Source organism: Phyllostomus hastatus, unplaced genomic scaffold (genome assembly GCF_019186645.2).
Source record: "Phyllostomus hastatus isolate PE091 unplaced genomic scaffold, TTU_PhHast_1.1 phas_contig_62, whole genome shotgun sequence".
NCBI lineage: Eukaryota > Metazoa > Chordata > Mammalia > Chiroptera > Phyllostomidae > Phyllostomus > Phyllostomus hastatus.
This window is the reverse complement of record NW_025333921.1, coordinates 9,591,809-9,605,587: the sequence shown is the minus strand read 5'-3', so window position 1 is coordinate 9,605,587 and position 13,779 is coordinate 9,591,809. Positions and strand designations below refer to the sequence as shown.

The following is a 13,779-nucleotide window of genomic DNA, read 5'->3' as shown; positions in this document are numbered from 1 at the left end:
AAAATGACAACAAACTCACAGTTATTAACAACCACACCTAAAACAAAAACAAACTAAGCAAACAATAGAACAGGAACAAAACCACAGAAATGGAGATCACATGGAGAGTTATCAGCAGGGGAGTGGGAGGGGGAGAGAGGGGGAAAAGGTACAGAGAATAAGTAGCATAGAAGGTAGGTAGAAAAGAGACAGGGGGAGGTTAAGAATAGTATAGGAAATGTAGAAGCCAAAGAAGTTATATGTATGACCCATGGACATGAACTAAAGCGGGGGCGGAGGGGATGTGGGTGGGAGAGACTGTGCAGGCAGAGGGGAATAAAGGGGGCAAAATGGGAGAACTGTAATAGCATAATCAATAAAATATACTATTTAAAAAACTGAAGACACAAATAAATGGAATATATTTTGTGCTAATGAATTGAAAGAAATATTATTTTTGAAATGTCCATAGTATCCAAAGCAGTCTATAGGTTCGGTTGAATCTCTATCAAAATTCCAATGTTATTTTTCACAGCCCTAATATTTACATGGAACCACAAAAGACCCAGAAGAACCAAAGCAATGTTGAGAAAGAGAAACATAGCTGGAGGCATCACATTTTCTGAATTCAAACAATATTACAAAGCTACAGTAATCAAAACAGTACAGTATTTGCATAAAACAGGCATAAATTAATGGGACAGAATAAAGAGCTGAGATGAATCCCCACATATATGTTCAAATAATTTATGACAAAGGAGTCAAGAAGATATAATAAAGAAAGGATAGTTTCTTCAATAAATGGTGTTAGAAAAGGTAAACACCCACATGCAAAAGAGTAAAACTGGACCCCTTTGCTACACTATACAGAAAAATCAACTCAAAATTAATTAAGGACTTGAATGTAAAACCTGAAACCATAAAACTGCTAGACTAAAAAAAGGTGGTGAGCTCATTGATGTTGGTATTGGTAATGCTGTTTTTGGATCTGACACCCAAAACAAAGGCAAGAAAAGGAAAAATAAGCAAATGGGACTACATCAAACTAAAGAGCTTCTGCAGAGTAAAGCAAGACATCAAAAACTTGAAAAGGCAATCTACAGATGAGAGAAAATATTTTCAATCAATATATCTGATAAGAAGTTAACATCCAAAAATATAAAGGACTCATCTGATGCAAAAAAAAGCAATCTGATTAAAATATGGGTAAGGGAACTAAATAGACATTTTTCCAAATAAGACATGTAAGTGGCCAACGGGTACATGAATGGTGTTCAACATCACTAATCTTCAGGGAAATGCAAATAAAAATTATAATGATATATCACCTCACACCTGTTAGAATGGCTATTATAAAAAAGACCAGAAGCCCTGGTAGGGTATGTTCTGTTGGGTAGAGCATCATCGCAATATGCCAAGGTTGCAGGTTCAATACCTGGTCAGGGCACATACAACAATCAACCAATAAATGAACAAATAAGTAGAACAAAAAATCAGTATTTCTCTCTCTCCCCTCTCCTCTCTGTCTAAAATCAATAAATTAAAAAAATTTAAATTAAAATAAAATAAAAAGCAAGAAATAAATGGTGGCAAAAATGTACTGAACACTTGTACACTCTTAGTGAGAATGTAATCTGATACAGTATGGAAGTTCCTCAAAAAATTAAAAAATAGAACTACCATATGATCCAGAAATTGCACTTCTGGTTTTATATCCAAAGGAAATAAAATCACTACCTTGAAAAGATATATGTACCACTAGGTTCACTGTAGCATTATGCATACTAGTAAAAGCACAGAAACAACCTAAGTGTCCTAAGTGTCATGGATGAATAGATAAGGAAAATGTGGTATATATACACACAATAAAATGTTTTATTTTTTATTTTAATTGTTGTTCAAGAACATTTTTCTGCCTTTTACTCCCACCCCAGCTCACCCTCCAGCGCTCCCCACCTCCCTCCCATTTCCATTCCTCCCTAGTTTTTGTCCATGTGTCCTTTATACTTGTTCCTGCAAACCCTTCCCCTTTTCCCCTGAAATTCCCTTCCCTCTCCCCTCTGGTCACTGTCAGCCTGTTCTCTATTTCAGTGTCTTTGGTTATATTTTGATTGTTTGTTTGTTTTGTTGATGCTTCCTGTTAAAGGTGAGATCATATGGTATTTGTCTTTCACCGCCTGGCTTATTTCGATTAGCATAATGTTTTCCAGTTCCATCCATGTTGTTGCAAAGGGACAATGAAATATTATTTAGCCACACAAGGAAGGAAATCCTGTCATTTGGGACAACATGGATAGGCTTTGAGGGCATTATGCTAAGTGAAATAAGTCAGAGAGATAAAAATATTGTATGATCTCACTTCTATGTGGAATCTAAAAAAAAACAAACTCACTGATAAAGAAACAGATTGGTAGTTGCCTGAGGCAGAGAGTAAAATGGGTGAAGGTGGTCAAAGAGTACAAATTTCCAGTTATAAGTTTGTACTGGTGACTACAGTTAACAATACTGGGCTGTATATTTGAAAGTTGCTAAGAAAGTTAATCTTAAAAGGTCTTATGACACAAAGAAATTATATAAGGTGATGGATGTTATCTAAACTTATTGTGGTAATCATTTCACAATACATACATACATCAAATCATTATGTTGTACACCTTAAACTAATGTAGTGTTATATGTCGATTATAGCTCAATAAAATTGAAGGGAAAAAGAATGAATATAGTCATGACACATTTATAAAATATATTGACTATTCAAAGTAAATGTAACATTAATGTATTGTAGAGACTATAACATAGGTAGAAGTAAAATGTATGACAAAAATAGCATAAAAGATGAAAGGGGACATAAAAATATACTGTTGTATGGTTATTTTATACCTAAATTGGTTTAATATTATTTGAAAGTAGACTATTAGAAGAGGAAGATACATACTGTAAAGTATGTATATCACAAAGTCTAGATCAACCACTTAAAAATGATGAGGTGATAAATGGAATACAAAAATAAACACATATTCACACATCAATCAAATCAAAAGAAGACACAAAAAGAGTAAAAACAGAAACAAAGACTATAGGACTAATTGAATAATACTATCAAGATGATAGGCTTTCTTTCACCCAACTATATGAGTAATTAACATTAAATATAAATGGTCAAATTCCCCAAATAAAAGACAGAGATTGTTAGACTGAATAAAAAAGCAAGACAATCATATACTGTCTACAAATAAAACCACTTAAAAAATATATACTAGGATATGCAAGTCAAAACCACAATATGTTAAAGAAAAATTATTCTGACACTTGCAAAATAATACAAAAAACTTTATTCAAGACTACTGCAATACGGATCATGACTACTGCAACAGGAGAGAAACGTGTGTTCAACTCTGAATGCCAAGACAAATGGGGATTTACAGCCAACATACATAGTGAGGGGATCACTGGACAATACTTAGAGGAAACATCAAGTAGGCCACGTATTTATACATCAAAGGTGGAAGATGAGGAACCCAGTCAGATAACAAGGGGAAAGAAGGGAATGACTTAGCAGGATTCTTTGCTAAGACTGACTTAGGTAGGCCAAGAACAGTGCCCAAGCAGAAAGCCCAGTGCAAAAGAGGGCTCAGAGAAGCCTGTCTAAAGTTTGGTCAAAGAGACAGACAGTGTGTCAAATGAGATACCAGTTTATATCCACTTGGATAACAAGTGTTGATGAGGATGTGGAGAAATTGGAACACTCTATTGCTGGTGGGATTGTAAAATGGTGCCACTTAGAAAACAGTCTGGCAGTTAGTCAAAAGGTTAAACATAGGGTTATCCCGTGACCCAGTAATTCCATCTCTGCATACCCAAGAGATGGAAATATGTACACAACAAAATCCAAAGATCCATCAACTAAGGAATAAACAAATACCCATACAATGAAATATTTAGCTCTAAAAAGGAATGGGCTATTGATACACACTACAAACTTGGATGAACTCTGAAAACATATTAAATCTAAGAAGTCAGTTACAAAAATCCTTGTATCATTTGATTCCATTTATATGAAATGTCTACAACTTTAAAATCCACAGAAACCAGACTGCCTACAGTTGGAAATGGAAGATGGTGGGGAAATGAGTATGGACTGATAATGAGTATGGGATTTTTTTTTGAGGTGATGATAATGTTCTACAATTGATTGTGATGATGGCTACACAGCTTAGTGAATATACTAAACACCACTGAACTGTATGCCTTAAATGGCTGAATTACACAGTATAAGAATTAGATCTAGTTATTCAAAAAATGACATACCAAAAGAAAGAGATATATCATACAAACACTACTGAACTATTAGATAAAGTAGACTTTAGGAAAAGGAATACTAACTGTGGAAAAGAAACTTCATAATGATAAAAAGGTCAATTTATCAAAAAGTCATAAGTAAACATATCTGAACTTAATTACATTGCACCAAAATACACAAAGCAAATAGAGATAGAATTGAAAGTATAAGTAAACAATTTGATAAATATGGCTGGAGATATCAATACTCCTATCTCAGAAACTGACAGAGAACAGACAGCAAATCAGTTACGATATAAAAGACTTTACTAACACAATCAATCAATTTAACCTGACATTTTATAAAACATTACACCCAGTAAGAATATAAAAACACCTATTCAAGTAAATATAAAAATATTCTCTAATAAAGTACATATTGGACCATAAAAGAGTAATTTTAAAAGAACTGAAATCATATGGAGCATAATTAATGACACAACAGAACTATTCAAAATCATGAATAAAAAGATATTTGGAGCCCTGGCTGGCATAGCTCAGTGGATTGAGCACGGGCTGCAAACCAAAGTGTCGCAAGTTCAATTCCCAGCCAGGGTACATGCCTGGGTTGCAGGCCATAACCCCCAGCAACCACACATTGATGTTTCTCTCTCTCTATCTCCCTCCCTTCCCTCTCTAAAAATAAATAAATAAAATCTTTAAAAAAAAAGATATTTGGACAATCTCCAAATATTTGGAAATGAAACATACTTCCAAGAGCTCCCATATGAAAGAACATATTCCTGTATTAAAGAAAAAACCACAAGGGTATGTATTACCTAGCATTATTCAATACCGTCCTAACATTATCAGTAATAAGACAGAAGAACAACATCCACCTCGTGAACTGATGCACTGAGAAGGGCACAACGTAATTTCTGTGTTCTTGTCAAAACTGCATAAATGTCAGCTGTTAGAAAACATCAAATAAATCCACAGCATTTTGGTCAGAGAAGATTCTTGATATGATTTCAACCTTCTTAAATTTTTTGAGGCTTGTTTTGTGTCCTAACGTGGTCTGTTCTAGAAAATGTTCCATGTGCACTTGAAAAGTATGTATATTTTGAGGCTTTGGGTGAAATGCTTTTAAGATATCATCAATTAAATCCATCTGATCTAGTGTGTCGTTTAAGGCCTCTGTATCCTCTTTGATTTTCTGCCTGGAAGATCTATCCATTGAACTCAAGGGGGTGTTAAAATCCCCAACTATGACTGTATTTCTATTGCCATCTCCCTTTATGTCCATCAAGACTTGCTTTACATACTTAAGTGTGGCTACGCTGGGTGAGCAAATGTTTACTAGGGTTATATGTTCTTGTTGGATTGTTCCCTTTATCATTACGTAGTGAACTTCTTTATCTCGTATTATAGCTTTGGTTTTAAAAGTCTGTTTTGTGTGATATAAGCATTGTTACACCAGCTTTGTTCCCCTTTACATTTGTATGAAATAGCGGTATTGGGTATTCTCATGATGCAGATGTTGTTACATCTCATGTCATCCAATAGTGTTTCCCTTTCCTTCTGGTTTGTGTGTATCTTTCAATCTGAGATGGGTCTCTTGGAAGCAGCAATATATGGACTTTGTTTTCTTATCCATTCAGCTATCCTGGGTCTTTTGGTTGGAGCATTTAAGCCACTTAAGCCAGGTGATTATTAATAGATACGTATTTAGTGCCATTTTATTATTACACTGTTTTCCTCTGTTTTTTTTTCTTTTTCTTTCTTTTTTTCTTATTCTTTTTCTTAAAGCAAGCCCTTTAACGTTTGTAGCAGTACTGGTTTGGTGTTAGTAAACTCCTTTAGCTTTCTCTTGTCTAGAGAGGTCCTTATTTCTTTGATTTTAAATGATAGCCTTGCTGGGTAAAGTAGCCTTGGATGTAGGTCCTTGGTTTTCATCACCTTGAATATTACACACCACTCCCTTCAGGCCTGAAATGTTTCTGTTGAGAAATCAGGTGACAGTCTATCTGGTGCTCCACTGTAGGTAACTACCTCCTTTTTTCTTGTGGCTTTTGGGATTCTCCCTTATCTTTAAGTCTTGTCATTTCAACTATGATGTGTCTTGGTGTGGGCCTCTTTGGGTCCAACTTGTTTGGGACTCTCTGAGCTTCCTGAACTTGTGTGTCTTTTTCCTTCACCCATTTAGGGAAGTTTTTGGTCAATATTTCTTCATATAGGTTCTTGATCCCTTACTCACTCTCTTCTCCTTTGGGTATTCCCATGATGCAGATGTTGTTACATCTCATGTCATCCAAAATATTTCTTAAGCTCTCAGTTTTTAAAGATTTTTTTTTCTTTTGTTGCTTTGCCTGCATGTTTTTTGCAGACAGGGCAGAAGACCCTGTCTTTCAAAACATTAATTCTATCCTCTGGTTTATCTAACCTACTCTTTATTCCTTCCAGTGTATTCTTTATTTCAGTTATGCATTCTTTATTTCGGACTGGGCCTTTCTCATGGTTTCTATGTCTTTTTTCAAGCTGTTGAGTATCCTTACAATCATTACTCTATCTGATAAATTGTTTGCTTCCATTTCATGTAGTTCTGGAGAATTCTCTTGTTCTTTCAATTGGGGCCTGTTTCTTTGTCTTCCCATTTTGGCTGCCTCTTTTGTGTTTTCCACCTTAGAAGTAAACTAATCAGCCACTAAAACCATCTGTTGTTAATCTAATCCAGCTGTAATCAGCAGTCTGGCTTAATCACCACAGGGCAGGGCAGAGTAATTCCTGTAGGTGAGACCATTACTTCCCCACAGGCTGATGCCACTTGGAGAGGGGTGCATTTCCTGAGAAAGATGGCTTCTGCAGTATTGGGAAAACTTGACATAGGGATCCTGGAAGGGACTCTTCCAGTTCTCTCCCCAGACCACCAGTCCCACTCTCCTCAAGTGTCTGTAGTCCACTCTCCTCTCCCTCTTCTGGCGCCCAGGGTAAGTGGCTGCATATGAAATTTTTGCATTGGTCCTTTAAGAGCCTCTCTGCATCTCCAGTCGTCTCTCTCTGGCACACCAAAACCTTGTTGCTTTTCTCAATTGGATGTTATCTGGATTCCTTTGTGACTCTGGCACTGTAGGCTCGGGAGTCCAGGTTGCGGTTTAGACTCACACTTCTCTGAGGGAATCCCCCAGCTGCTGAAATATTCTTCCAGAACTTCAGCAGCCACTTGTGGGTGCCCTACCTGCCCTCTCACACTTCCTCTGCACTGCCTACCAGTCTTGTTGTGGTGAAGTAGTTTCTTCTGAAGCCTTGGTTATAAGGTTTCTCTCCAGCTGGTGTTCAGCTGGTTATTCTGGATGATTTCTCTACAATTTATTTGTTACTCCAGACTGGTCCTGGGAGGAGGTTAGTGTAGCTTTCACTTAGTCCTCCACTGTTTTGGATCTCCCATTTTACTAATGTTTCATACATGTAAAAGCAAGAAGGTGTAAGTATATTTATACTTGCCTTTTAAATCTAATTACCTCACACTTCCTAAGTCGTTAACAACTTTTACAACTCCATTAAAATTTGGTAAATACCTCTGGGACAGCTCATGGAAACATCCAAATGAGACTATTATCACTAGGGAGTAATTTCTCTAATGATGTGGGCTATAAATGATCCTACCTTTCGGCTGAATTGAAAACATCTCTAGAAACAGATGATGACCTTGTATTTCCAACACCACCAGTATGAGATCGTCTTCCTTTTGCTGAAGGGGTATCTAGTGGTAAATCACCCAAACCCTATAAGTAAATATAAGGAAGGGCAGTGTAATGAAAGCTTTATAACTAGTAAACTGAAATAACTCTTAAAATGTAATTTTCATAAACACCATTATTGATCTCTTTTTAATGATTGAAACATTTTCCTCCCATAATACTTGAAATCATTCACAAATACAATATGCTTCATTTGAGTAAGATTAGTTTTTTTTCATGGTTATTTTAGTAAGTTCTATATTAATGAAGCTGAAGTCTTTAACACCAATAGGCAGAAAATATGTTCTAAAATGCGTATTACCCTATATCTCTGAAATACCCTTTCATAAATTAATACTTTGCCCAAGGTTATCAGAGAAATAACATAAATTACCACAGAAAAATTTTACAGTATTAAACATATTTTTACAAAAAATAATTTCTAAATGCAATACTTTTTTACAAGACAATTTCACATTTTCTTTTATTTGGTATTCCCTAAGCCAATCATTTCACAGACATTTCTGAATCCCATTACCTACCAGGATAAACGGGGCTTCCCCCCAAGGAACTCCCTATCAATGGTCTGCAGTGTGGTAGAAGCTCTAATAGTGAAACATACAAGTTAAATAAAACAGGCACCCAGTATGATAAGCATCACTACCCTCATTTTATATGAATAAAAATTCTGGTTAAAGAATGATGTGCCTAAAATTATATATAGTTGCTAATTCTCAGAGCTGATTCGAACCCAAGTCTTATAACTCCAATAAGCTACACTACATTCTACCTATCATCAAGGTTCTGTTTAATAAACATTTAGTAACACCATGAATGTCTACTTAGCACTGCCAGTGCTGAAATGATACTGTAGACACATTCTAAATATAAATGAAAAAGTAATTATTTCTTTTACCATCCTGGGCAAATGAACTCTGCTTTGAAAGCTGTTTATATAATAAAATTTTTCCACATACCTTGTGTCGTAAGCTCTTAACAGATTCCTTAATATATGGCAAATCTTTAGATGGGACATACTTTTCCAGCATTTTATCAAAGTTAGGATGATACATCAGGAGGAAAAGCATCTTTCGACCATAATACCTGTAAATATTTGAGAAATATGTAAATAATTTCACATCTTAACAAGCTCAATTTCTGTTCTTAGATATGAAGAACCAAAAGCGTTGATTCTATATTTCAGGCACCTAGGGTACGTATCAAGGCTGGCCTCTGACAGAGCTGTAAGTTAGGAGAAGTCCTGGGCTTCTTGTCCAGTGACCTTTTGCTGCTCATCTGCTTCCCAGATGTTTTGGCCTGAGTCAACCTTTCCTTGGTTCTGTATTTCTGATCCTCTGTCTTTTTTCCTAGTCACAACTTACCTGGGTTTCAACTTGTCAGAAACCTATTCTCTGCTATATAAAACACACGCAGGGTTAGTTGATAAATTGTGGTTGGTATATTAATGAATGTGTGATGCTCTCTGAACTAGTTTTTTTATGTTATATGATTTTTAAAATAATTGTCTTAGGACAATACTTTAAGTGAAGATAGCATTCTAATGGCAGACTGAAATATCATGGAAGTGCATATTGAAGATATCTTTGGATACAGAGATTTTACAGTATCTTATAACAACACCATATTACTATTTTTCAAGGAAGGTTGGCCCCAAAATAAATTACAGTTATACTTTTGCCTATGTATACTTAGTATAAGTATACATATCTTATGTATACTTAGGATATGTATATGGGACTAGAAGAACCAGAGAAGGCAATGCTTTTGAGGGGAGAGGGGTATAGGCTGATCTCAGTATCATATATATCAACAGGTTCTCAATATAATGAAATTATAACAAGAGTATAATAGAGAATAAAAATTACCTTTTCTTTCCCCAGAACCAGAATAAAGTCTACACCCACAGAGCAGCTCCTAATCAGTTACAGTTTCAAAGACAATTCTAACTTTTAGCCCTTATAGTCTTTAGAATTTTAAAGACTATCAGTTTACCACAGGCCCTAACTTGGGAATGGCTAAAACAAACAAGCAAGCAGTGGGAACACAAAATGTGAGAAATATTAAAACTGGAAATTTATAACCATTTTATAATTTTAATTTCCCAGTAAGAATCTAGTGACAAATGGATAAGAAGAATTACTATGCCATTAAAGAAAAGTGACAACACAAAACCACTATTATCTTTCATTGCTCCAAATCAGTGTATTATGATCCAGCCCTTCTAATTTGTTTTGAACATTACTGTGGCATGCAGAACTTCTAAACGGTGCCCTAAAGATGTCCTGCTCTTTCAGAATTATTTTATGGTATCTGGTACAGCTGATCTTAAGGTAGGGAGGCTGTTAAGAAACATGTATGAAGGACCCATGGACAAAGCCAAAGAAGGGTAGGGATGAGAGTTGGAGATGAGGGTGGGTGGGGCAGGGGAGAGTGATGGGTGAAAAATGGAAACAACTGTACTTGAACATCAATAAAAAATATTAAAGCATAATTTGCTTAAAAAAGAGATAGGGAGATTATCTGATCAAATCTATTCACATGAGCCTTAAAAGCAGAGCGCTTTCTGTGGCTCACAGCAGAAGAGATGCTAAGCATGAAGAGGATTCAGCTTGTTATTCAATGGCCACAGATGGAGGGGGCTGCATGGATGCATGAGAAGGAACTCAGGTAGCCTTAAGGAGCTGAGACAGAACCCTGACTGACATCCAGCAAGGAAATGGATAACTCAGTCCTGTAACCACAAGGAACTAAATTTGGTGAAAAACCTAGAAGCAGATTCTTCTATAGATCCTCTAGATTAGGGTCCAGCACTGTGATCACCTTGATTTCCACCCTGTAAGATGCAAAATCAAAGCCAGTTGAGCCCTGCCAGACTTCTTACTTAAAGAACAGTAAACTAAAAACACTGTGTGGGCCCTGGCTGGCGTAGCTGCTCAGTGGACTGAGTGTGGGCTGCAAACCAAAGTGTTGCAGGTTCGATTCCCAGTCAGGGTATATGCCTGGGTTGTAGGCCATGACCCCCAGCAACCACACACTGATGTCTCTCTCTCTCTCTTTCTCCCTCCATTCCCTCTCTAAAAATAAATAAATAAAATCTTAAAAAAACAAAACTGTGTGGCCTTATACCACTATATTTGTGGTAATCTGTCATGCATCAATAAAAATGAATATATTTACCTTCTATATTAGCTTTTCGTATAATGACTTCTATAGGATTAACTCGAGCTACCTAAAGTAATGGGCATCTTTGTCTTAAAATGTTAAAAAATTGATATCCTTTTTTACTTTAGTTTCTATGAACTCAGGAGTCATTCTCTTACTTTCTAATCTAACTTCATATATAACTGACATTAATTTTTAGACTTTGTGTGGGGTATTATCAATTACCCACTCCAACCTTCCTAATTTTATAGACAAGGAAACAAAAGCTAACAAAGGATGAATAACTTCCTTAAGGGAAAACTGTGATTGGGGCTAAAAATTGAACCTGGGCTTCTGACGAAGTCCAAAATTTGTCACCATTACACCTATTGTACCATCCATCTGTTAATTATTTTGTCATCTTTCTGTGACTATTCTTAACCTTCATAAAATTGTTCTTCCAGTACAGATGGAAATCAGAAATTCATGGAATTTTTCTGAGTACAGGTATCTCCTGTTGCAGGAGATAGTATGCAATCTATTTTCTCATGTGCACTTAATTTCACTGATTTTACCTAACTGCTTGGAAAATACATCATTTTCCCCTAAACCTTACATTACCCACAATGAAATTCTTCTGCCACTATTCTGCCCATAGAGAATATTGCTGTTTTTGTGCAGTTAATCCCAGTGACATGGCATCTTACTACACAGAACTATGTAGTGTCATGTATAAATTTGGAGAATTCACTATACACTCCCCCAAAATCATTTACAAATTGGTTAAATAAAACCATTCCCCTAGCACCATTCCTTGGAGACACCACCTTTCCATTTAGAAAAATGTTGATTCTTTTTAAACTTTTGTTTCTTTTTTTAAAACCTTATACTAAGAGATTCAGCAAATATTACTAGCAGCTATTGACCTGGTTTCTTGTGAGCTGTCTTGAGCAAACTTAGCAGCAGCTGGTAATATACGATCAGCCATATCTTTTGTTCCAGATAAAATATGCTCCAGTTCCATAAATTCCAATGCATCTGATAGGTGCTGTGCTGTACATCTTCTTACTGCAGTGTGTAAATGGCTACAAGGAAACATGATGAATTAGAACAAAGTTCATATATGAACAACTTTCCTAAGATACACCTTTAAAATTACACGATTAAACTACTACTAACCTTCACCACCATGAAAGTAAAAATGACAAATTATTTGCATTAGCTATCCCTCCATAAGAAGTTAAAAAAAAACAAAACACCAAAAAATTAAGTTACTGACGTTTAGTTTTAGACCTACAAAAGTAGGTAACATTGTTAGAATGGTAATATTATTCTTTGTAAGGTCAGTACCTAATATAATATTTATCACATCCAAATTATTGTTTTATACATTTAACAGTTTATTTTTAAAAAAATTTTAGTTGTTTATTTTTAAAGAGAGGAGAAGTGAGGGAGAAAGAGAGGAAGAGAAGTATCGAGGTGTGGTTGCCTCTTGCACAACCCCTACTGGGGACCTAGTCCGCAACCCAGGCACATGCCCTGATTGGGAATCAAAATGGTGACTTTTTGGTTCACAGGCTGGAGCTCAATCCACTGAGCCACACCAGCTAGGGCCACATACAAATTATTTAATAAATGTTTTTCAACTGAAATAATACTGAAATCTGCTTGTTTTTGTTTATACCTCAGATTATAAACAAATGCACTTTTAGTTTAAGGACATATTAGGATTATTTTGAACATTACCTTTGTCCTCCATTGATAAGAGAAACAATTGCACGTGCAGGAGTTACATTACTGACCATAGCTTTCAAGGCTTTGTCAACATCTTCTCTTATAAATGTGTTTGATTCTCCTGCCTTATGCAACAAAACTTTCACTGTAGTATCTAGTTCTTGATCCATGCTCTTTTTCAGATAAGTGAAAAGATCACTTAAACACACCACAGCAGCTCGAGAAACTCCAGAGCGTAAATTTTTCACCTAAAAAAAATTTCCAAAATGTACATTTTGCTGATATTCTGAAAGAAAATCAGTAATAATGACTTTGAAACCAAATTTACTGTTAAAGTAACATGTTTTAATACACATTATGTCCTAAAAGTTAACATTTAATACATTTTTTAAAATGTTGCCAAGTAAGGCATGAGCTACTTAAACTATAGGTGGCATACTCACATCATCTAGTATAGTTTTTTAAAAGATAAATGTGGTTTATTCATTCTTTGTTACTGAGACAATCCTTAACTCAGCTAAAGATAAGATTACCTCTTGAACTACTGCAAAATTTGTTTCATGCAACTTTGTGTTCAATATTTCAGAATGGAAAGCAGCTAAGCATCTAATAAAATTTAGTCCTTCAATTTTCTTCTCCCTACGAGAAAAAGAAATGACAAAATCATTTATTAAAATGAGGCAGGATGTCTTCTTTTGTGTGTATGAAATACTACCAATAAGGATATCTTGTCTATTTTCCCTTGTCATGTAGCAATCTCAAATAAAAAAAAAATGTGAAGTTGTGTTTGCTCTATAGTTCTCTTTCATGATTCAAAAGATTTAAGAGCCAAAACCACTTACTGACAAACTTAAGTTCATGTTCTATAAATAAAAGGTACATTTTTCCC

At 35.4% G+C, this 13,779-nt stretch overlaps 1 protein-coding gene across 1 annotated transcript in view; it reads right to left on the bottom strand.

The window, feature by feature from the left end:
* Window positions 1-13,779, bottom strand: part of TOGARAM1 (TOG array regulator of axonemal microtubules 1) — a 105,297-nt gene that overhangs the window by 16,069 nt on the left and 75,449 nt on the right. Inside the window, exons 15-19 of the mRNA XM_045848612.1 lie at window positions 13,424-13,529; window positions 12,903-13,138; window positions 12,083-12,241; window positions 8,972-9,098; window positions 7,921-8,039 (exon numbers count right to left, since the gene is read on the bottom strand). Coding sequence (XP_045704568.1) covers window positions 7,921-8,039; window positions 8,972-9,098; window positions 12,083-12,241; window positions 12,903-13,138; window positions 13,424-13,529 — 747 coding nt within the window. The remainder of the gene's footprint in view (window positions 1-7,920; window positions 8,040-8,971; window positions 9,099-12,082; window positions 12,242-12,902; window positions 13,139-13,423; window positions 13,530-13,779) is intronic.